This window comes from Musca domestica, unplaced genomic scaffold (genome assembly GCF_030504385.1).
Source record: "Musca domestica strain aabys unplaced genomic scaffold, Musca_domestica.polishedcontigs.V.1.1 32, whole genome shotgun sequence".
Lineage (NCBI taxonomy): Eukaryota > Metazoa > Arthropoda > Insecta > Diptera > Muscidae > Musca > Musca domestica.
Window position 1 is genome coordinate 4,707,948 of NW_026712311.1, and position 25,972 is coordinate 4,733,919.

General features: G+C 34.6%; 2 protein-coding genes across 3 annotated transcripts in view; both read left to right on the forward strand.

Annotated features, from left to right (window-relative positions):
- The window catches only part of LOC101900142 (circadian clock-controlled protein daywake), a 396,529-nt gene that overhangs the window by 44,539 nt on the left and 326,018 nt on the right, over positions 1 to 25,972 (forward strand). The gene's annotated exons all lie outside the window — the stretch shown is intronic.
- Positions 2,612 to 19,092, forward strand: LOC101898092 (uncharacterized). Its single transcript, XM_005186771.4, has 5 exons — positions 2,612 to 3,158; positions 15,019 to 15,110; positions 18,078 to 18,369; positions 18,438 to 18,587; positions 18,653 to 19,092. The coding sequence occupies exons 1-5, from the start codon at positions 2,936 to 2,938 to the stop codon at positions 18,802 to 18,804; spliced, it is 909 nt and encodes a 302-aa protein (XP_005186828.1). The 5' UTR covers positions 2,612 to 2,935; the 3' UTR covers positions 18,805 to 19,092.

The following is a 25,972-nucleotide window of genomic DNA, read 5'->3' on the forward strand; positions in this document are numbered from 1 at the left end:
GACGGACGGACGGACGGACATCGCTAGATCGTCTCCAGATTTCGTGAAACGGATTTGGTCCGAAGAGACCTAGGGTATAAAACCTTTATTTCGAGGCCAGTTTTAGCTGTATCAAATGGTATAAACCTTCTCTAGCCATGTCGCTGAGGTTCACTTTTTGGTATAGCCGCCATATAGGGTTTTATACGGTCTTAAGTATTTTGTACGTTTTGACCATACTCGTATTTCCATTAAATTTCGAAAATTTTGGCATTTTAAATTCTTATTCTATGGAGATGCTATTTAGAAATAATGATCAATGTGGATCCATTTTTTGATACAGTCCTTATAGAGAGATTCACCCTGATTTTACTTATTGTGGGGAACTGTTCATATTTTCCAATCGATTTGGTTTGGATTTGTTTTCATTTGGGCGCAAAACACTTCCTAATTCCCACATAAATTTGTAATTGTACGACCCTTTTATATATAATGGCCCTGGATAAATATAAAATATAAACAAGTATAAAATAAATAATTTATTTAATTAATTAATAAATTCATCTAAAAAAATTAGTATTTTGGTTTCATCGTGGATAGAAAATTTTCCGACAGAAGATGCTATAAAGATATATAAATATGGAATATATAAAACGTATTCTGTCGGAAAATTGTCTACTCACGAAGAAACCAAAATACTAATATTTTGAAAAAACGATTAATTAATTAAATAAATTATTTATTTTATATTTAATTATAATTTATTATTTTTTTATATCTTCATTTATTTTTTTATTCTATCTCTTTATTATATTTATTTTTTTAATTTTTTTATAAAACCTATTGAAAATATTTGGAAGCGAATAATGGAATTTCTTCTTTATTTATTTTTTAGCCATTTATTTTTTATTAGGAAATTAGGAATTTCGTCTTAGGAAATACTGAAAAATTTTTAATTATTTTTATTTTTTTTTTCTAATTTTTATTTAGATTTTCCTTTTCTAAATGGAAATAAAAATGGGAAGACTAATTTCTAGACAAATTGATTAAATAATTAAATAAATAATTTATTTTATGTATGTTTATCTTTTATTATTTATTTATTATTTATCCCTTTATTTTATTTTTTCATATATAACCAATTGAAAATATTCGGAAGCGATTAATGCAATTTCTTTTTTATTTTACAGCCAAGGGCTAGTTTCTTCGTAGAAAAATATTGAAAAATTTTTAATTATTTTTATTTTTTTTTTTCTAATTTTTATTTAGATTTCGTTTTCTAAATGAAAAAAAAAAACTTTGGGAACAATTCTTTCTGCCGGAAAATTTTTTTTTCACGAAGGAAAAAAAAAACTAATTTGTAGCCAAGTCGATGTATTAATTAAATAAATTATTTATTTTATATTTAATTATGTCATATTTTATTTATTTTTTAATTTTTATCTCTTCATTTCTTTTTTTTATATATAATAAAAACTGAAAATTTTCGGAAGCGAATTCTGTATTTTACAGCCAGGGGTTAGTCTTTTTTAGTTCTTCTTAGGAAACATTGACAATTTTTTAATTTTATTTATTTTTTCTAATTTTTAGAATTATTTTTGTTTTCCTTCTGTCGCAAAATTTCCTATCCACGAAGAAACCAAAATACTAATTTTCAGATTTCTATTTACTAATTAATTTTTGATTTATTAACTAAATAAATTATTTATTTTATATATGTTTTTATTTTATTATTTATTTATTATTATTCCTTATTTTTTATTTATTTTTTTATATAAAATCAATTTAAAATATTCTGTATTTTACAGCCAGGGGATAGTCTTTTTACATCTCCTTAGGAAATATTGACAATTTTTTATTTATATTTATTTTTTTCTAATTTTTAGAATGATTTTTGTTTTCCTTCTGTCGCAAAATTTCCTATCCACGAAGAAACCAAAATACTAGTTTTCAGATTTCGATTTATTAATTAAATTTTGATTTATTAATTAAAAAATTTATTTATTTTATATATGTTTTTATTTTATTATTTATTTATTTATTATTTATCGCTTATTTTTTAATTTTTTTATATAAAATCAATTTAAAATATTCGGAAGCGATTCTTGTAATTTTTTCAATATTGACAAATTTTTAATTATTTTTTTTTCTAATTTTTAATTTGATTTTCTGTTTCTTAAGAATGAGGATTCCGAATAAATAAAAAACCTCGGAACACTTAACGCTCTTCCTATGAACATTGACTGACTAAAGAAGATATTAGATTTAATGTTGAATTCGTTGGTATTTTTTTATTTTTCATTAATTACCCCTGCCCATATCAGATCAAATTCCACCTTGAGTAGCCCGGAGAGGTTCAACGTGGAGTGTAGAACAAATTTGAAATTATTTAATATCATTCAAAGTATAACGTACATTGTACGCTTGTGGACGTTATCTCAAAAATCACCAAAAAAAATTTGTAGTTTTGTAGCTGCGTAAAAAAGCTTCTCTTCAATATTGAAAGAAAAAAGCTTTTGCCAAGCTTTAAATGGCAAATGTTAAATAAAAACGTGCATGGTACAATTGAAAACTTTTAAAAACCTAATAACTCTAAAGAAAAAGGCCCATTCAACCAGATCCAGGCTAAAGGCGATAACAAAGTTTTAACAAAAAAAATTCAACTACAACTTTGAAAATTTAATGTTTTTTTTTTCTGGTGGGCTTTGCGAAAAAAAGTATAAAAACTATAAATAAAACCAAGTAAAGAAACATTTCAAGATTTGCCACAGAAGTGAAGTGAAGCACAAAGCCGGCGCGGAAACAAAATAATTTGAAAAAAAAAAAAATTTTTGAAAAAAAAGATTGAAAAAATTGCGAAATATTGAAATACAAAAATTACACAAAACAAACAATTAGAATAAGTGTTTGGAAATATAACAAAAATCGGAAAAGAAGAACAAAAAAAAATCCCAAAATGTCTTTGGCCATTTTGCAAGCTATGGTATTGGTCTCAATGGCCTTTGTCGGAAGTTCCCGGGCAGCCATTGCCTCATTGCCCAACAGCCAGGAATTTGCAACATCGACAACATCCTCTTTGGCAAATGTTGATAGTTTATTAGCATTTCCTAGTGATTTGGCGGCGGCAGTGGGTAGCAGCGTTGACAACAGCAACAATCAACAAAAGGAATTCAGTTCAAGTGAGTGTGTAAATAACAACAACCACATACGACAACAACAAAATACCATGGAAATAAAAAATCGTGACAACACAACAACATGCAAAGGAAAGGAAATGTGACGCATGGTTTTATGCAATTTTTTCCAAACAATTTTCTTCGTTTTTCTTCTGCTGCTTTGGCATGAAGAACTTGAAACCCGAAAATAAATGATGTTAACATTTTTACATAAGTCAGGCAGCCAGTCAGCCAGCCAAGTGGAGTTATGGGTTTTTGAAAAAAAAAAATCAGGTTTCTTGGCAATAAATGTTCCAAAGTTTTCCAAAACCAATTTTTTCCAGTTTCCAGTTTTTCCTAAAGACAAAACGAAACCTAACAATGAAAAACCAAAAATAGTTCGAGAAGGAAAACCAGCGGATTTGTGTCGTTTGAAATGGGTGTGTGTGTGCAAAAGTGTGTTTTTTGTGATTTTGGCATTTGGAAGTTGCAGTGCCACCACCATTTTTTTGTTGTGATAAAAATCTGTCAAAATTATTGTGGTCTTGCCAACATGTTGCACGTTAGCAGAGTGCATATATGTGTGTGTGTAAGAGTGTGTGAATCTGTGTAAATATTGTTATTTCTGCATGAGTGCCTTTTGTTTTTCTGTTGTTGTTCCTTTTTTGTTTTGCGTTGTTGATTTTAGGAAACCAAAGACAAGTTTGTGTCTTAAGTCTTTTGATTTAGCTATCAAGCATTAAAAAGCCACAAAGCTTTACCAAAATTGCCAAGTGTAATTATATTGGCGATGATTAGAAAGAAGATTTAACAAATAATTATATCTCAAATAATTTATGGAAATTTTAAGCAAAAAAATGAAGTGGAATTTTTTTTCCCTAATAAAGAGCCTAGCTAATGGCATTTTGGGGATAAGCAAAATTTTAAGAATCTTAAAAGTCAGGAGAATTTTTAATATGACATTTTTTAAATAGAAGACAATTGAATAATTTTTTCTGTGTGATATCTACCAGTTTTGATATGAAATAGAAGTCTGTTTTGTAGGATCCCAGTCATTAATAAATTTTTAAAATTCATCAAAATACACGGCGTCTATCTTTAAGACCTTCAAATCTAAATTATTGATGAAATTTGATTTGCTCGAAAATGTCATCAATTATTTGGATTTGAACGTCTTAAATATAGACGCCGTGTATTGCCATTTTTTTTTTTGGTGCAAAATGGGTTCTCAATTGATGAAGCAAATCAATTTCAAATTTCAATTCAGATTCATTTATTTATCCAACATAAATTTATGGAAATATTTTGGTCAATTATAGTTTTCTTTTTGGTATTCCAAAGGTGTCTTAGGGTAGATGACTTCCAACCAAATTTGTTTGGAATGGAAATCTCTTTTTACCGTCAGGCATGTGGCGGCAGAGGGTATATAACATTTGAAACGGCCAAAACGTCCTCATCGAAATAACTGTTTTAGGCCCCAGGCCTCTTTGGGTCAAATCCATTTTAGGGCTTTTTAGTCGATCTTAGGGTGTCCGTCCGTCTGTCTATCTGTCACAATATTTTTATTTACACAATGTCAAGTGTGAAGATGGAATATGTCGGTTCACTCCTTCTGGTGCCGTGGGGGAGGTCAGAATTTATAAAAGGTCTATCAACTCTAGGTTTGGCATGAAGATGGTATAGATCGGATCACTCCTTCTGGTAATTTGGCTCATAGAATAAAAACAGGATGATCCAATTTTGTGCAAACTTAGCAAATCCAAATCCAAATATCCGATTGTATTAAAATTACACACATCACAAATTTTTTTTATTAACCCAAGGTCTGGTGTGAAGATGGAATAAATCGGTCCACTCCTTTTGGTACCTTCCCCACAAAAGGCCAACATTTTCAACAACCAAAACTCCTTTAAAAGGTGAAATAATAGTCCAATTGCTCTTCAAATTGGGCACATCTCAATAATTCTACCAACTCTAGGTCTGGTATGAAAATGGAACACTTCTTCTGGTAAGTTCACCACAGAAGGCCAACATTTTCAACGTAAATAATTTACCTCGTAGAACAAGAAATAATTATCTAATTTTGTTCAAACTTTGCAAATCCTAATATTTGCGTCAGTTCTAGGTCAGGACAATATCGGTCCACTCCATCTAGTACCTCCCTCACAAAGGGTCAACATTTTGAATAGTTAGAACTCTTATAATCACATATTAAGAGTCGGATTGTCTTATAATTATACACATCGAAATATTTTTATTAACCCAAGGTCTGGTGCGAGGATAGAATATATGACTCCACTCCTTCTGGTACGTCCTCCCACAAGGGGTCAAGATTTTGAATATCTATGAAGTTTATAAAACGCGAAATTAACATCCGATCCCATTCAGACTTGGCACATATCAATATTTCTATCAAAACAAGATCTGTTATAAAGATGGTAGAGATCGGACCATTTCTTCTGATATCTCCCCCACATAAGGTTTAAGATCCTGAAAAACAAAAGGATGTAAGAAAGCGAAATAAGCAGAAAACTCTCTTCAAATTTCAGACATACAAACATTTTTGCTAACACAAGATCTGTTGTGAAGATGATGTATACCTGCGAACCTACCAAGGGTTACAATTTCCAATGCCTTTATCTGTTATAACTTGCGAAACAAGTCAGCGATTTCTTACAAATTGCTATATCTGAATATTTCTCTCAACCAGAAATCTGAAATAAATATGGCATTTATCGGAATTTATTATTTCGCATAAAATTGGATAAAAATGTTCGATTTTCTTGTAATTTTGTCTATACCAAATATTTGTATCTGTATTGGATTGGATTGGATCGGTCATTTTTTTCTGGTATAAATTTGAAAAAAATATTATTCACATAAAATGAGAATTATTTTTCAGAAGTTTCCAAAATATTGCACATTCCATTTTTTAACCGAAATTAAATAACAATTTCAAAATTCTTAAAAAATTGATATACATTTTATAAAAGTCTTTCAAAATAATTAAAGAAATCGATTTTTTAATTTAAAAAAATGTCACAAAGGGTTCGTATTTATAAGTGGTAATAGGCTGGAGCACGGACCCCCTCCCAAACGGCCTTTTTATCTTTCACTTTTTGTATATTTTATATGGAAAATGTAACTTCTTTGCTAATTAAGCCCAGCCCAAAATAGGGTTCGAAATATATTTTGTATGCGTCCCTGACTGGGGATATAATTTTTTTTGGTATACCAACTTCTGCTTTCAAGCTTGTTTTTAGAAATATTTGAAAAAAATCTAAATTGTCCCCATCGAATTTCTCATATTCCCTAAATAAAATTTCATTATTTTATTTGGTGTCATACCAAGCACGACATGTTTGAAATATGTTTAATATTTAATTGATATCACAACTTCTTAAAATGACTTAACATAAATTATTAAAAGTTCCAAACTAAAGCGCCAATAGCGCACAACAAAACATCAATTGATGTAGGTCAGTAACTTGTTTTCGACGTCTTTCATCACATTGTTCGACGTAGTCAGACCTAAGACAACGAGGTGACAGATAAATCACCAACAACAACGAAACAGAGAAACAACAAATGCAAGCACACACAAAAAGCTTCTAAAAAAAACGCCACCATCGAGAAATCTTTTGAAAGACATAAAGCCGGTAAAAAGTAAATAAAAAATGAAGTAAATGAAAAGAAAAAAACTAAGAGAACTAATGAATTTGTTGGTAAATTTTTGTTGGTTCATTGTTTTTGGCTATTACAAATTAATGGCGTTACGGCAAACAACAATTTTGTGTAGCAAGCATTTGGTTGGTTAGTTGGTTGGGTTCTCCTAGTCTTTTTTTGGTTTTATTTTTCTTCTCCATTAAGCATTTTCACAATTAGAAGCTGTTGGGAAAAAATAAAACATAATTTATTAGACCCTATTTGCACTTAGTAAATCCACACATACTGTAAACCCTATAGGTGGTGCATCTAGGGCATCTATATAGATGGGGAAAGCCATGGGATCTATACAGAAGAGCCTGGGAGTCCAAAAATACGAATTGAAAGCCAAAAAATCAACTAGCACGAGATGGATGTCTAGAGAGGCAATGAAGAGACCAGACAGAACCTAGACGAACTGTAAGCCAGTAAAAAAAGGGCTGGGAGAAAATATATAGAAGAGCTGATTGACTAGAAGTTTATATAAGTGGACTACAAGGCTAGAAAAATTTCTCTATGACTATTTAGGCTAGACTATTTAGGCCCAGAGTGCCTCTATAGATGAGCTGGAGGTTCAGTAAATCTTTACAGGCGAGCAGGAGGCCCACTGAGTCTCTATAGACGAGCTGGAGGCCAGGGAGTCTATTTAGGCCCGGAGTGTCTCTATATGTAGATGGAGGCCTAGTAAGTCTCTAGAGAATGGAGGCCTAGTGATTCTCTATGGAGGCAGCCCAGTGAGTCTCTATATGCGAGCTGACGGACCAGTGAGTCTCTATAGGCGAGCTGGCGGGCCAGTGAGTCCCTATAGGCGAGCTGGCGGGCCAGTAAGTCCCTATGGGCGAGCTGGCGGGCCAGTAAGTCCCTATGGGCGAGCTGGCGGGCCAGTAAGTCCCTATGGGCGAGCTGGCGGGCCAGTAAGTCCCTATGGGCGAGCTGGCGGGCCAGTAAGTCCCTATGGGCGAGCTGGCGGGCCAGTGAGTCCCTATAGGCGAGCCAGTGAATCCCTATATGCGAGCTGGTGGGCCAGTGAGTCCCTATAGGCGAGCTGGCGCCCAGTGAGTCTCTATAGAGGAGCTGGTGGCCAAGTGAGTCGCTATAGATAAGTTGGCGGCGCAGTGAGTATCTATAGGCGAGCTGGACGCCCACTGGCAAGCTGGACGCCCAGTGAGACTCTTTAGGCCAGAGGCCAATGAGTCTATATAGACGAGCTGGACGGCCAGTGGCAAGCTGGAGGCCCAAAGTCTCTTTAGGCGAGCTGGTCGCCCAGTTAGTATCTACAGACCAGCTGGAGGCCCAGTGAGTCTATATAGACGAGCTGGAAGGCCAGTGGCAAGCTGGAGGCCCAGCCAGTCTTTATAGGCGAGCTGGCGGTCCAGTGAGTCTTTATAGGCGAGCTGGCGACCCAGTAAAACTATTTAGGCGAGCTGGAGAAACAGTTAGCCTCCGCAGGCGAGAAATTCTTCTCAGAAGGTCTCCTTATGTAGGTTTTTCAGATGCTCTTATAGAGAATCAATAGGTCTTCTTGTAGCTTGCCGATTTGTCGTTTTATACACGAGGTTTTTCTATAGAGAACTGCCAAAATTGTTGTACATATGAACACTACGTCTTAATTTGGAACCACCGATTAGTCCCCTAATAGAATCCTAATATATATTCCCTTTCCGGCGAAAGAATTGCTGATATATTAGTTCCTTTAAAGGTTTTTCTATAATTTACTATCTGATTCTCCTGTTAATCAAATGTTATATTTGAGGTTCGTGTCTTAGGTTTTTTGTTTTGAAATTAAAAAATAAATCATTTGTCCCCCTCTCTTACAGTCGCATTTTTCCCTCCCCTCAAACATAAATTTGCCAGTGTCACTCAACTCATCTCAATTTGTTTTTTTTTTTTTTTTCATTTACCGGTCGCAACTCATAGGTTATACGGAACGAAACCGCATTTATAACTGTGTTAAGCCAGCATTACAATGCTGTGTCGTCAATGTGTGTGACATACAGACAGACAAATAAATGGACAAAAAGAAGCCGTTGTGTTTCGAGTGGCTACATAAAATTCATGAAATTAGTTGAAAAATTATGTACGATATCTGATTTTCGGGTTTTCGCCAACTCATTGAGGGCTGTTGAGATGAACTTGTTGTTATTTGCCCAAAACAAGTGGCATCTATACATAAACATTTTTTTGCATTATAGAAAAAACAAAAACAGAAACAACATAAATGTAAACATACAGACAAATCACAAATGGGCAATGAATGCGAGTGATTTTTTCTCTCTGTTTGCCAAAAAAAAAAAAAAAAATCACACCAACGGATGAATGGAGGGACGGACGTACGGAGTATGAAAATTGGGTCAAGTTCGAAAATGTTGTTAACTTCTGTGAGATTACGGTGTGAATGTATGTCTGTGTGTGTGTGTCAGTTTCTACAATTGTCGATTTTTTCCGTTAGGGTGTCAAATCAGATGAGATTTGATTTATTAAAAATCTCTCGTTGCTGATTTGCTGGAACTCCCATTTTTTGACGAGTTTGTGTCTTAAGTCTTTTGTTTGTTTGCATTACTTTTGTGATTGATTGCACAGCAATGAATTGATAGCTGTAATTACTCGAAGAAACCTCCTCGATCTTATCTATAACCTCCCTTTGTGGTCATTAATCCATGTAATTCGAATCCGAAATCTGAACAAAATTTGACAAATGGGTGTATGTGTCTTAAGTCTTTTGTTTTTCGATTGTCTTACTTTCTGTTTGCAATGGCTAAGTAAACACAAAAAAATATTTTAATTGAAGGTCAGGTTGATGAAATGCCATACAAAACCCCAGATACAAACTGCGCTTTGCCACTGCAGCAGCTGTGTTGTCTTACATTGTTTATTTTATTTATTATTATTTTTTTTTTTTTTTTGATTTTTTGTTTTTTTTTTTTTTTTTTTTTTTTGATAAAAATTTTAACACCTTTTTGAAAATAATTAACACTTTTTGTACTAACTACAAAATATGACTAGGCCGTCTCAGGGGTCGCTTTAAAATGTATATAAAAATGTAAGTCATTGTTAATCAAGTAATTAAGGCGGGAACTGCGATGAAAAATAAATAATTAATAATTTTTCACAAAAAAAAAAAAAAATTGGGGAGATAGAATATAAATTTATCCGATGTCTTAACCTAGAGAGACTCACTGGCCAACCAAATCGTTATAGAGTCTCACTGGCCCACCAACTCGTCTATAGAGAGTCATTGGGCTACCAACTCGTCTATAGAGACTCACTGGCCTGCCAACTCATCTATAGAGACTCACTGGCCTGCCAACTCGTCTATAGAGACTCAGTAGTCCGCCTACTGGCCTATAGAGACTCACTGGGCTGCCAACAGGCCTGTAGAGACTTACTGGGCCGCCAACTATAAAGACTCAGTGACACGCTAACTCGTCTATAGAGACTCAGTGGCCCGCCCACTCATCCATAGTGACTCACTGGCCGGACAACTCGTCTAAAGAGAAGGTCTAAGAAGGTCTTCTCCGAGAAGATGAGAAGGTCTTATCAGAAAAGACGAGAATCTTCTGGTCTTCTCTGAGAAGAGAGAGAAGAACTTCTGGTCTTCTATGATAAGACCGTCCGGTCTTCTATAAGAAGACCCCCTGTTTTCTGTGAGAAACCCTTCTGGTCTTCTATGAGACGAACTTCTGATATTGTATTCTTCTGATCTTATTTATGCAGATCTTCTAGTTTTCTTTGAGAAGATCTTCTGGTCTCCTTTGAGCACACCTTCTGGTCTTCTATGAGAAGAATTTCCGCCCTTCCATGAGAAGAAGGTTTTCTGTGAGAAAACCTTCTGGTCTTCTGTAAGAAGACCAACATTCTGGTCTTCTGTAAGAAGACTGACCTTCTGGTCTTCTATGAGAAGACCTTCTGGTCTTCTATGAGAAGGCCTTCTGGTCTTCTATGAGAAGGCCTTCTGGTCTTCTATGAGAAGGCCTTCTGGTCTTCTATGAGAAGGCCTTCTGGTCTTCTATGAGAAGGCCTTCTGGTCTTCTATGAGAAGGCCTTCTGGTCTTCTATGAGAAGACCTTCTCGTCTTCTCTGAGAAGGCCACCTGTTCTTCTATGAGGAGAAGTTCTGGTATTCTATGAGGAGACCTTTTAGTCTTCTATGAGGAGATATTCTGGTCTTCTATGGGAAGACCTTCTGGTCTTCTATGGGAAGACCTTCTGGTCTTCTATGAGAAGGCCTTCTGGTCTTCTATGAGAAGGCCTTCTGGTCTTCTATGAGAAGACCTTCTCGTCTTCTCTGAGAAGGCCACCTGTTCTTCTATGAGGAGAAGTTCTGGTATTCTATGAGGAGACCTTCTGGTCTTCTATGAGAAGGCCTTCTGGTCTTCTATGAGAAGGCCTTCTGGTCTTCTATGAGAAGGCCTTCTGGTCTTCTATGAGAAGGCCTTCTGGTCTTCTATGAGAAGGCCTTCTGGTCTTCTATGAGAAGACCTTCTCGTCTTCTCTGAGAAGGCCACCTGTTCTTCTATGAGGAGAAGTTCTGGTATTCTATGAGGAGACCTTTTAGTCTTCTATGAGGAGATATTCTGGTCTTCTATGGGAAGACCTTCTGGTCTTCTATGGGAAGACCTTCTGGTCTTCTATGAGAAGACCTTCTGGCCTTCTATGAGAAGACCTTCTGGTCTTCTATGAAAATACCTTCTGGTCTTCTATGAGAAGACCTTCTGGTTTAGTATGAGAATACACACTGGACATCTATGAGAAGACCGTGCGTCTCCTAAGAGAAGATTTTCTGGTCTCTATGAGAAGACCTTCTGGTCTTCTATGAGAAGGCCTTCTGGTTTTCTATGAGAAGACCTTCTGGTCTTCTATGAGAAGACCTTCTGGTCTTCAATGAGAAGATCTTCTGCTCTTTTATAAGAAGATCTCCTGCTCTTCTATGAGAAGACCTCCTGCTCTTCTACGAGAAGACCTTCTATGAGAAGACCTTCTATGAGAAGACCTTCTTTGCTTTTCTATGAGAGGATCTTCTATGAGAAAACCTTCTGGTCTCCCATGAGAAGGTATTTCGGTCTTCTACAAAAAATACCTTTTATAAGATAACGTTCTCTTCTTCCAGAATAAGGTTTATTAGTCCTCTGAAAGAGGACTTCCATAAAAATACATTCGGACCTGAAAACCAACTGATTATACCCTCGCCAACAATTTTTGTATTCCGCCACACCCCATGAACCTGTTGAAATTTCCGTCACTTGTTTCCATGACCCTCAAAATATATTAAACTTCCAAAATAAAACATGAAAAAATAAACCAAAACAAAACATTGAAAAAAAACTGTGACACCAAATAAAAATTAAACCGTTTGGAATTCATTAAATGCAACGGTCTCTCATGTAAATGAATAAAACAAATCACCGATTAATGCAAAATAAAAGAAACATTAAGCGAAACAGACATGCCTGCCTGTGGGTCATCCATTAGTGTTTCAAGGTGTCGCGAGCGGAGAAGCAGAAAACACCAGAAGTGTTTGTCAAAGGGGGAGGTTTTTTTTAATGAAAACAGATGAAAAAAAAAATAATAATAATAAAATATAGTCATATAAATGGAAAAAGAGGGGGATGGGGAAACGTGGAAGAAAATAAAAATTGTCGTTTGAAATATCAAAAAATTTTCATTTTTTTTTTTTTGAGATTATTTAAATATTGATTATTTAAGGGTTTATTTATTTTTATTTGTAATAGATTATTTATTATTATTATGATTTTCTTTCTGGCATTGTGCAACAGTGGAATATTGCAATTTACAACAATTTCCAAAAAATAAAAAAAAAACTGTAACATCAAATAGTCAAGGTACAATAACCCTTCGTTGGTGCCATTGAACTTTTCTGAAGGTGGAACCAAGTTTCTTTGCATACCAATAGAAAAAAATTCAAAAAATAATTACTGGTTCAATGTTAATGTATTACAATGTTAACAAATATATGAATGAATGAACAAAAAATAAATATGTATATTTTAGCCGGGTCACAGAAAAAAAACATGCCTCAAAAGAAAATGAGCAACAAAACATTATCATAAAACCATGACCTACGTCACACTAGCATCAGCTACTGAGTGGTCATAGATATCATTGTGAAAACGCACAAGACAAATGTCTGGCAGACAATGATTTGGTAACAACAATAAAAAAAGTCAAAAAGGTTAATAACATTAAAAACCAGAAGAAAGTCTTAAAGTCGGACGGGGTCGACTTTATGATACCCTACAGCACTTTGCTAATTTGGTAGAGCTCCACATAACAATTAAATGTTTTTATGGGAGAATTCAATCATACACCCTACGATTATAATTATAATTTAAAGTTCAAAGGATTAAATACGCCGAATCATTTGTATCTTTTAAATTCGGACTTGAGTCTTGTGCACAATTAATTTGAAATCGGATAAAGACAGATATGGGAGGTATATCCAAATCTGAACCGATCTCGATATAATTTGGCAAAAATATTTCTGAGCTGTATTTGATATATTTCCCTGAATATCGTTGTTACGAAGTGCATATTACGGCTGTGGATAACAAATATAACAAAACGGATGAACAGTATATATGAGAGATATAGCTACATCTGAATCGATCTTCACCAAATTTGACATGCTAGCTTCTAGACTCAATTCGGTCGTAAGTGTCAAATTCCATCCGATTTGGGCAAATATTAGACATCTGGTGCACAATAATAGGTAAATCGGACGAAGTTATATATGGAAGCTATATCCAAATCTGAACCGATCTCGATAAAATTTAGCAATGGTATTTCTGAGCTGCATTTGATATATTTCCCCAAATATTGTCGTTACAGAGTGCATATTACGGCTGCGAAGGACAAAAATAACAAATTGGATGAACAATACATATGGGAGCTATAGCTATATCTGAACCGATTTCGACCAAATTTGGCATTCAGGTCTAATTTGGTTGTATGTGCGAAATTCCATACTATTCGGTCTGATATTACACGTTTGGTGGACAATAAAAGGCAAATCGGACGAAGATATATATGGGAGCTATATCTAAATTTTTACCGATTATCTCAAATTTCAATAGGGTTCGTCCTTGGGCCAAACAAGTGGTTTGTGCAAAATATCATCTGAATCGGGCAATAAATGCGAACTGTACTTTGTTTACAAAACTACATGGACAGACGGACGGACGGACATGCATAAATCGACTCAGAATGTTATTCTATGCAGATCATCAAAAGGAACTATGGGTCTATCTCGTTTCCTTTTGCCTGTTACAAACAAATGCACACAGACATAATACCCTGAGCACCTTGTGGTGTAGGTTATAAAAAGGTGTTGGGTTAAAAATGTAGAGAATGAGACAATTTCACTGTTCAAATGCCTAGTGCTTGTGTCTTAAGTCTTTTGTTTCCACTACTTGAGAATGGATTGATATTTAGCAGACAATTTTTTTCCTGGGCTTATAGATTTATAACCGTGAATTTTTAAGGACATTAGATTAGATTATAAGAAGAGAATAGTTTCAGAGAACAAAAATCTAGTTATAAGAACAAGATTGTTTGCATATCTTCAAAAATATAGCGCATGTGTCTTAAGTCTTTTGTTTTTGAGAGCAAGTCCCAAACACTCATTTGTAGCAAATCATTGATTTTGCTCATTTCTCATACCTAAACCAACCCATCAATAATAATCGACCTTGAGGAGCCACTCAACAATAATCGTGATTTTTTGTAAATATTTTTAACCGCTAACCGCGACAAATTATTGGTACTTTTCAAAATATATTTTGTGACCAAAAAAGTGACCAATAAGTTTGGATCCTTAAAAAAATTTCCTTCAAGGATAAATGTAATGAATAATCGGAAACATGCCTTTTTGGAAATTTTCAACTGCCTAGCGCTTGTGTCTTAAGTCTTTTGTTTTTGAGAGCAAAACATGAACTCTGATTTCAAGCAAAGCAATTCTCAGTCTACTCATTTTTCTCTTTAACCCCACCAGTGTCATTTCTTACCTATGATTTTGAACCCCAAGTTGAAGCACAAATTTCACAATCCATGGAAGTTGTAACACAGAGGGGGGCTTGATGATGACCCCATAAACTTCTCTTCTATTACAACACCATTTGAATGTCTGTAAACTAACTTAATTTTTATTTTTTTCCCATTTTCAGGTCGCTTACAAATAACACCCTGCTCCCTCAGTGATCCCAATAAAAACGAATGCATACGCGGTCTGTTTATGAAAATACTGCCGGAATTGAAGGTAATGAAATAAACAAAACAGCTGGAAAAAAGAGTAATTACCACATTACACTAAACACAGAAGGCTATTTGTGTAATTATGTATGTAATTGTATTAGACAAAAGGGGGGGGGTTTGAAAAGCAACTCAAAACTTAAATTTAAGTAGCTATGATGATTAAGCGTGCTTGTGGTCAATTGTAAAGTGAATACGACATGCGAAGTAAACTAAATGGAATCGGATGACAGGAAGGGGGAATTTCCAGATTTTTTAAATAATATTTTTTTCAAGACCCAAGAAAACCTTGGTTATTTGAAGAATAATTTTCACAAAAAAAGAATAAACAAAGATTTTGCTTTTAAGTACTAACTAAACATTGATTTTTAAAGAATATATTTTTGGAGGGCTTCACACAAAATATTCTGGGACTACAAAAATGTGTTTTTTTAACTTCTAGTACCCTTCGTCAGCGACAAGACCACATTAAAATTATAGATTCGTTTCACCAGTGAATTTGATATCAAATTTTATAATTTCTCTTATATCCTAAAACCCAATCCCGAATGTGTACTTTTCGTGCACTTATACTATGCATGTCCAAAACCACCTACTTCCCTCCACCTTAGATAACAACAGCAACCTCGATACAGAATTTCAGAATTCCATCTCTATCCAAATTTAGTAACATTTGGTTCATTTGGTACAATTAAAGAACGCATTCAAAAAAAAAAAAAAAAATCTGTATATCTCAACCTAGTGACCTTAGTAAAAAATTTCAGGGTTTCCACTCTGTAAACTCCCCCCTTTACCAAAATTTAGTACCATTTAGTACAATTCTCTCAACTACACACACCCACAGCAACATTCATATCAAACTTCAGGAATCTAACTCTATCCCTTGATCCAATACCAAATTTAGTACCATTTCGTACTTTTCGTACAAATAAATTGTGTATTTTCAAAAAAAAAAAAAAAAAAACTCTGTATTTCAACCTCAGATGCTAAAAGTGACCTTAATATGAAATTCCAGATACAAACAGAGAGTATAATATGAAATTTGAGGATTCCAGCTCCATCCCTTCACCCAATGTCAGATTAAGTACTTTTCATACAATTATAGTACACACTCCGAAACCATCTTCATTTGTTCAGGCTACATATGAACAGCGACTCTAATATAAAATTTGAGATTTCAAGCACCTTCTGCTCACCCAATACCAAATTGTACTAAATATAGTACTTTTGTGTACATTTCTAAGACCACACCCATATTTAAATTCCAGATTCCAACAGAGATTTCAATCTCAAATTTGAGGATTCCGGTGATATCCCGTCACCCAATACCAGATTTAGTACAATTTAGTACAATTATAGTACCCATTTCCAAAAACCAAATCCTTCTTTGAACGCATACACCACCAGAGACATTCATATCAAATTTCAGGATTCCAGCTCTATCCCTTCACCCAATATACAATTTAGTACTATTTTCGTACAATTATTGTACAATTTCCAAAACCATTTATATATCTCAATTCCAGATACCAACATAGACCTCAATATCAAATTTCACAATATCAGCTCTTTAATTTCTCCTTTTACAAAATTTAGTACCATTTAGTACAATCATGGTACACTACTCCAAATTCACTCAGTTCTCTCAACCACACACACCAACGGTGACATCCGTATCAGATTTCAGGATTTCAGTTCTATCCCTTTACCCAATACCAGATTTAGTACCATTAGTACTTTTCCTACTATACGCAATACCAAAATTGTTTTAAATATTGCACTATTTAGTACTTTACGTGTACTTGTAGGACATACGAGTATGTTTCCAAATTCAATTCTTTATCTCAAATCCAGATACCAATATAGACTCAACTGAATTTCAAATTTGAGGATTCTAGTGCTATCCCTTCACCCAATACCCAATTTAGTACCATTCAGTACTTTTCGTACAATTATAGTACACATTTCCAAAACCACCTTCATAATTTCAGGCTACACATGAACAGCGACCCTAATACCAAATTTCAGATTTTAAGAACTATCTGTTCACCCAATACCAAAGTGTACCAAATTTCGTACCATTTAGTACTTTTGGTGCATTTGTTGCATATATATCCAAAACTAATTCTTTATCATAAACCTCCCGCCAAAAGGAACATCAATACAAAATTACTAAATTCCAACTTCATCCCTTAACCCTAAACCCGATGGTTCCAAATTTAGTGCCATTTAGTACAGTTCGCAGCCTTAGTACATATTTCCCATAGCACCTTCATATATCAAACTTGCTTTCCGATATCGATTCTCAAACCAAATTTCAAGCTTTTAGCTCTATCCGTTCACAAAATACCAAATGGTACCATTTTAGAAGTTTAGTATCGTTTTAGAACTTTTCGAATTTCCAAAAACCCATGTAAACATCATATACTGCACTCCATCAGTAAATTGCATTCCAATTTCAAAATTATAGCTTATTCCGTTTGTCGGAATACAATGTATTCAATTTTTAGTACATTTTCGTCACCCTTTTAGTACGAATTTCCATAAAACCCAGCCTCATGCAAAAGATTTTTTCAAGAATCAAGATAGCACCATATTTTTTAAATAAATTTTTTCAAGGCCAACAGACCATTAAACTTTTTTTTTTAATTTTTTAAAGAATTTTTTCAAGGACAGACTTCCCAACCACCCTATTTATTTTAATATATATTTTTTTTTCGAGGAGAACAGGCCACTAAACTTAGATTTTTTAAAAGATTTTTTAAGGACGAGCATACAACCAAATATTTTTTTCATTTTTTTAAAGGACGAACAATTTACCGAATTTATTTTCTCAAGGACCAAATACATCCAAAGTTGGAAATTGTTAAGAATATATTTTCAAGGACTAAGAGTTTATTTTTATATTTTATTTATTAAGGACTTCTTAAACAATTTTCTAATATTATGTTTCAATTTATTTTTTTTTTTACAGCAAGGACTCCCTGAATATGGCATGGGTTCGTTGGATCCCTACTATTACCAGCGTGGTATTTTCCGTTATGCCAGCGAAGGTATACAGGGTGGTTTGCTAATCAAGAACATGCAGATTCATGGCATATCCAATTTGCAAGTGAAATCCTTCATTGGCAATTTTACCGACAACAATTTGATTGTGAAACTGGGTTTGGAAATCAAGCAAATCAAGGCTGATGGTCAATTTAAGGCTGATGTTAAATTTGGTGGTTTGCGTTTGGTGCCCAAGGGACCCTTCAACATTACCATTGGTAAGCAGGGGATATATGAAGAAAATGTTAATATTTTGAAATGGAATTAATTTGAAAATTATTTTCAGACAACATCAAGGCAGTGGCTTTGACTGATGGCAAATTTATCACCAATGAAGACAATGGCATGAGATTGCAGCTGCAGCGCCTAAATGCCAATGTGGCTGTGGGCAATGCCAAAATTATTGCCAATGGCATTTTTTCGGATAGGAATTTGAGTAAGTACAAGAGTCTAGAAAAATTAATAAAATTTTAATTAACAACATTTTCATTCTTATTTTAGACACCATGATCCTGAATTTGGTCAATGAAAATCTACCGGAAATCACCCGCGTTGGCATACCGGCCACCCGTGACCAATGGGCCCCCATTCTGGTGGAACACATCAACAATTTCTTTGCCCAAGTTCCTTTAGAGAAATTCTTAGTACCTTAAGCTATGCTATCAGATATCCTGAGAAACCAAATATTTATATAATTATTTAGGAAATCACTAAAAATTGTAACAACACCCCCACAAGAAAACATTCCTCACATTCTATCCAAGCAAAAAAAAACACAACATTTTGTAAGATCATTTTTTTATATATCTACCATAAGTTTTAGTTTTATAAGTGCTTATATCATTTTTTTCTAATAACACAATCTCTAATATTGTTTATTTATTAATTATAAAAACACAAAAATTTAGTATTTTAAGAAAATAAATTTGTAAAAACAAACAACCCACCTATGACAAGAGTACAGATTTTTTTGGAGGCCAGAAAGTAGAAAAATAGGCGAAGAGCTCCTGAGCAACCTTATATTTCTAAAAGAGCTCATGAGACGTTGTAGAGGTTTCCTATCTATAGAAGAACTCTTGGGTGGTCTTCTATATATAGAAGAGCTCTTGGGAGGTGTTCTATTTTAAGAAGAACTCTTGGGATGTATTATATCCATTGCGAGGTCTTCCATCTATAGAAGAGCGCTTGAATGGTTGTTCATCTATGGAAGAACTCTAGAGAAGTATTTCAGCCATAGAATAGCTCACGAGAGATCTTCTATTCATAGAAGAACTCTCAAGAGAGGTATTCTATTCGTAGAAGAGCACATGAGAGGTCTTATGTACATAGTAGAGCTCTTGAGAAATCTTCTATCTATAGAAGAGCTCTTGTGATATCCTCTATCTATAGCAGAGCTCTTGAGAGATCCCCTATCTAAAAAAAGCTCTTGAGAGGTCTTCTATCCATAGGAAACCCTATGAGAGGTCTTCTATCTATAGAAAAGCTCTTCAGAGGTCTTCTATACATGGAAGAGCTCTTCAGAGGTCTTCTATACATAGAAGAGCTCTTCAGAGGTCTTCCATCTATAGAAGACCTCTTGAGAGACATATATCATACGACCAAAACGTGTCTCATCGAAATAACAGTTTTAGAACCCAGGTCTCTTTGAACCAAATCCGTTTCAGGAAATTTGAAGTCGTCTAGCGATGCCCGTCCGTCTGGCTGGGGCGCGCGATAACTCCCGAAAGGAGTATTTAATTTGGTAATAGTAATATTATATCAAACTTAGATCGAGTTCGGAGATGGGCAAAATCAAACGTGCCAGGTTTGGACTATATCGACCATCTTCTTTTTTAAATAGCACTGACGCAAATAATAGGATTTGCAAAGTTGGATCAAAGATGGATAATTGTTCCTCTTTCTGTGCGGAAAATATATTTTTTGAAAATGTCGATCTCTTGTGGGGGAGGTACTAGAAGGGGTGGACTGATCCATCTCCGAACTCGATCTAAGTTTGACAAAAACCGACAGACAGACGGACATCGCTAGATCGACTCCAAATGTCCTGAAACTGTATCAAATGATATATACCTATTGTCGAGGGTATAACTAGCTATATGGCTGAGGGTATAAAAAGTGGGAGTATTCTCCAAATATAGAATAAAAGACGAAGAGCTCCTATGAAACCTTCTATAGGATTCAGGAAAGATAAGCTTTCATGAGCTCAAAAGAGGCCCTGTATCCATAGAAGACAAAATATATTTAAATAATCGAACATTGGCTGTAGTATAAAGCTGTCAGTAAGGCCGACTGATACTTTTTAACTTGTTTCTATAGAACAAGTAAAAAAGCTGAATACCCTTCACCATCGATAACGAATTTGGCAATTTTCAAAAAAAAATCTCAATTAGTAAATTTTAAAAAGTCTATACGACGACGTGGACCTACATAGGCAACCTTTGTCATAAGCCATTACAATATTCAAATGCGAAGCTTGAAATCAAAATTCGGTGAATACCACATATCGGGAGGTACCGTTATATGGGGACTATGCGAAGACATGGACCTGCACAGACAGTTTTCTGGACATCGCTAAATCGACATAGAATTTTATACTGATCAAAAATATATACACCTTGGTCTAAAATGTATATTTCGAGGTGTTACAAGCGACAAGACAAACTTAATATACCCTTCATACTACGGTGGAGGGTATAAAAAGAAACTCTTGATAGGCCCCTTTTCGAGTTGACACTCTAAAATAAAAATATAATGCCTAGCATATCTGTGGAACATATGGATCATCTATATGAAATAATCTACCCCCTAACGTTACAAATGAACACTAAAATGCTTTATCTGTAAATGAAATAGCTGTGGTGATATGGGGCTCAGTTGGACTTTGTGGGGTTCAGATGGCTAAAAACACAAAATGCATTGCATATGTTAAGGATGGGCCACTAAAACAGAGACAGAAAACATCCACATTTATCTGGAAGATAAAGTTAAAGAAAACAAATTTTAGATTCATACATGGAGTATAGTGAAGGGAGATAGTGAAATAATTTGAGAGTCTGAGTTAATTTTGTCCTCAGGCTAATATATATTAATAAAGAATTAAAATCTTAAAAATATACAAATTTGTATCCATTTGCTATAAAGTTCTATATGCTATGAGGCTTGGCCTGTTTCTTATAGAAGGCCGGAAAGTTTTCTCAATTGAAGGACAGGGGGTCTTCTTATTGAGGGCCGAAAGGTCTTCCAATAGAAGGGGGAAGGTCTTCTCATTGAAGAGCTGAAGGTCTTCTCATAGAAGAGCTGAAGGTTTTCTCATAGAAGAGCTGAAGACCTTCTAATAGAAGGCTTGGAGAAAATAGCTGAAGGTCTTCTTATAGAAGGCGGGTAGGACTTCTCTCATAGAAGAGCTGAAGGTTTTTTGTCCGACACGTCCTCTCGTAAAAGTCCAGGAGGGCTTCTCATAGAAGACCAGGAGGTATTGTCTCATATTAGGCTTAAATGTCTTGTCATTAAAGATAGGAAGGTCTGCTCATAGAAGGCCAAAAAGTATTTTCGTAGAAGGCCAAAAGGTCTTCTTTAAACTTTTATGAGGAGGCCAAATATTAAAAATCAATTCGTCTATCAATGTCCTCGATTTGACATAGATGGAATGGTATCCACGGCTGAGAAAGTCATTCAATGGCCCTTTAAAACTAAATTTCGTAGTAAACAAACTCACTGATCCCCTTCAGTAGAGGCTTGTCTTGACCCACGCATAATTTTTAATTTTGTGCTATGGGTTCCACCTTTTTCTAGATAATTTATAAATTTTAAATATTCCGTTTTTATTGAGCGAAATATGTAATGTGTGCTCCCTTCTGTAATATATTTTTTGTTTATAAAATACCTTAAATTGCCCTTCCGATCTTTATTAACCATTTCGGAACTATAGTAAAATTCGGGTTATTTTGACATTTTTGGAGAAATTTATTTGAAGACCCTTTACTCTTCATCTAAGATGAGGAAGGCATAGAGACAAATTTTCTTACAATGGCTTCTTTCAATTTTTTAAAAAATCCTAAGCGATCGATCTTGATCTCCTCTATGTTTTGAAGAAATTCTATTACTCATATGCAGTTCCAAGTTTTGGTAAAAGTTAATTTTTCTCCGCAAAAAATAATTTTTTAATTTCCATTTGTAAACAACAATGTTTGTGTCTTAAGTCTTTTGTTTTGCATACCGTTCCAGTTACCGTTACCGTACAATTACGCATATCTCTCAACAAAAATCGTGATTGAAAAGAAAATCCCCCCTCCTCGCAACAAGTTCAAGTGAATCATCACGCGATCCCCACACTCACACACACACGTCCAAATATGTCTCCTCTTAAGAAGTATGCCACACAGGCTTATCTGCAGCACTCGATCGTTTTGTAGTGGCAGAAATAGAATTGATTTGAATTGCTGCCCTACTCGATTTTAATTGAAGTGACCCCATTTAATAAATTAACTTATTAATTTGACAAAAATAAAAAATAACAATAATAATAAAATAATAAAAAAAACAACGTACAACAAGAACAGGAGGTCCGCATCATTTATCAACATTAAAAAAAGATAAAGAGAGTAGGTGGAGGTGGTACTGGTGGTGTTGGGTAAAAGAAATTTCAATAAGAAATGTTCCAATGTTTTCAAGTGACAGAGGCGGCCACAGAAAATAATGAATCAACCATTGAACAATGGCCAGATAATGACTCGAACAACTTCGCAGAATTTTTGGTTTTTTTTTTTTTTTTTTTTTTTTTTTTGGCTTTTTCAAAAGTAGAAAATCGAAAACATTTCAATCACCACAAATTGAAGCATGACAAAATTTTGATTGATTTTTTTGTGTGTCGTTTTTGGTTATCTTTGGCCCGCTTGTCATTTGTTGCCATTTTGACTCAACAGGAATTGTCTTTAGTTAAGCCTCCAAAGAACATGATATAGCAAATTAACACCCAGCTCCCAATGAAGTGACAAAGTGACTGCCTCAAAGGCAGGCTCATTGACAATAGTGTCTTTAGGAATTCCAATAAATCAAAGTAAAAATAATTGTGCCTCGGGGTCTTGTGGCAATAATTGAAGGCAAATATGGAGGGTGGCATTATGAAACTTTAATTAGCTCTATCGAAAGGTTCTAAGTGAATTATGCGGAAAGGGACTCTATGATAGCGGATTTTCCAGAAACAAAAACAACCCAATATTAGATAGCGACCTATAGCATAGAACATTGGCTTGAATAACGAAAGAAGGGTGTGAAGAGTAAGTGTTACTATTGTAGCCAGCAAAAAGCAAATTGGCGCCTTAACGGTTGATACAGGCTCTACAGATAGCCAAAAGTGGCTCTCTCCAAAACCAATTAATTCCCTGTCTTACCCCTTGTAAACATTACCATCTTTCTCCACTTATAAACAATTGTTGTTTTTGTAAAAACAACAATAATGGGATTAAGCCTAACTATTTTTCAACAACAAAATAATATTGTTTGTATATATTTTTTTAAGTTCCGGCACTATAGGCCTTATTATCTGTAATTTCTCTAAGGATGAATAATACATTTTCAGAAAAAAGAAATTCCAAATCCAAACCTCTTTTTGCCTATAAGTCCTAATATTCGGAAACTACTACCCGAAAACACTCCCTTCGTATTATATCTCTTTCGCTGTTTTTCAGGAAATTACAATATGCGTCAGGTAACAGAGACCGAAGTATTCCATTTTCATACTTCATCTAATACAGATAAAAAATAATGATATGTGCAAAATTTGAAGGAAATCGAACATCCGTATCCAATTTTATGCGAAATCATAAATTCCGACAAATTACATATTCATATCAGAATGCTGGTTAAGAGAAATATTTAGATATAGCAAGTTGTAAAGAATCGACGACTTGTTTCGCAAGTTATGACAGATATAAGTATTGGAAATTGTGACCCTTAGTGGGTGAGGTACCAGAAGGGGCAGATGTATATCATCTTTACAACAGATCTTGCAATAATGTTTGTATGTGAGAAATTTAAGGATGTGGATGGATGCATTGGGATGCTTCCTTCGAATCCCTTGAGCGTTTTGTTTTTTTAAAATCTTGAACCCTATGTGGGGAGGTATCAGAAGAAATGGTATCTTTATAGCAGATTTTGTGTTAATGAAAATATTGATATGCACCAAGTCTGAGTGGAATCGGATGGTAATTTAGCGTTTTATGACCCTTTGTGGGGGAGGCACCAGAAGGAGTGGACCGATACTAGACCTAGAACTCACGTAAATATTAGGATTTGCAAAGTTAGCCCAAAATCGAATTATCGATTCTCTTTCTGTGCAGATTTTTTTTTTTTTGAAAATTTCGACCATTTGTGGGGGATGTACCAGAAGGAGTGGATCGATATATTCCATCTCAACACCAGACCTTATGTAAATATAAATATTGAGATGTGCGAAATTTGAAGACAATTGGACTCTAACATCACATTTTATAAGAGTTGTAATTTTAAAACTTTGACCCTTTGTGGGTGAGGTACCAGAAGGAGAGGACCGATATTGTTCATTTTCGCACCAGACCTGGCACTGACGCAAATATTAGGATTAGCAAAGTTGGAGCAAAATCGGATTATTGTTTCTCTTTCTATGCAAAAACTACTTTTTTATTTGAAAATTTCGACCACATGTGTGGGAGGTACGAGAAGAAGTGGACTGATATATTCCATATTAACATCAGACCTTGGGTTAATATAAGTATTGGGATGTGTGAAATTTGAAGATAATCGGACCCTTATATCACCAAATGTTATGAAACGGATTTGGTCCAAAGAGACCTAGGGTCTAAAACCGTTATTGCGACTAGGCACGTTTTGACCGTATCGAATTGTATATACTCTCTGTAGCCATATGGCTGAGGGTATAATCAATGATAAATCGATTTTAGAGTCTTGTCGATAGTTAATCGATATAAGGTATATGACATCGATAGTTCGATAAAACATCGTTAGCTTGTTGATAGTTCCTTAATAACTTATCGATTGCCTATCGATTTATCGTTGATGAAACGAAGATAACAAGTAGATAAATTGCTGATATTTAATCGATAACGTGTCATTCGCTCATCGATAGATGATTGATAGCCCAGCGATAGCACGTCCATAAATAATTTATAGCTCACAAATAGCTCATCGATAGCTAGTCAAAAGCTCGTGAATATCGATATTATATCGATAGCCCGTCGAACGCCCATCGATAACTAGTATGTAGCTTATAGATATCTCATCGTTAATTCCTGTATGCATAGCTTTTCGACTGTTAACTAAACAAAAACTAAATTGTCGATAAATTTTGCGGTAGTTCATCGATAACTTATCGAAAGCTCAACGATAAAATTGTGATAACTTATCGAAAACTACACGGTATATCATCTATACTTACCGAAATCTTATTGACATCTTATCGAAAGCATATTGATAGATTATCGATAACTTATTGATAGATCATTGATAACTTATCGATAGGTCATCGATAGTTTATTCATAACTTATCGATAGCTCACCAAAGGGTTTTGAAAGAGATTTGCCTTTAAGAGTTCCTTTTCACGATTCTAACATAGAAATCCTTTTCAAATATCTGCAACACATAGAATTCTTTATCAGAAGTTTACAGAGTTCCTTTGTCTACAGAATACTCTTTGAACGTCCTGCTGTCTATTTGAATTATTTTAAATGCTTATCTGTCTATAGAAGTCCTGAAGAAGTTTCATCTATCCACAGTAGTCTTTTTGAACATTCTATTTTTGCCATGAAATTCCTTGCAAAGGATCT

Bases quoted from the DNA above. Each gene is read 5' to 3' on its own strand.
- LOC101898092 (XM_005186771.4), top strand. From the start codon at position 2,936: ATGTCTTTGGCCATTTTGCAAGCTATGGTATTGGTCTCAATGGCCTTT. The intron at 3,159-15,018 runs GTGAGTGTGTAA...TCCCATTTTCAG, and splicing joins ACAAAAGGAATTCAGTTCAA to GTCGCTTACAAATAACACCC. The intron at 18,588-18,652 runs GTAAGTACAAGA...TTCTTATTTTAG, and splicing joins TTTTTCGGATAGGAATTTGA to ACACCATGATCCTGAATTTG.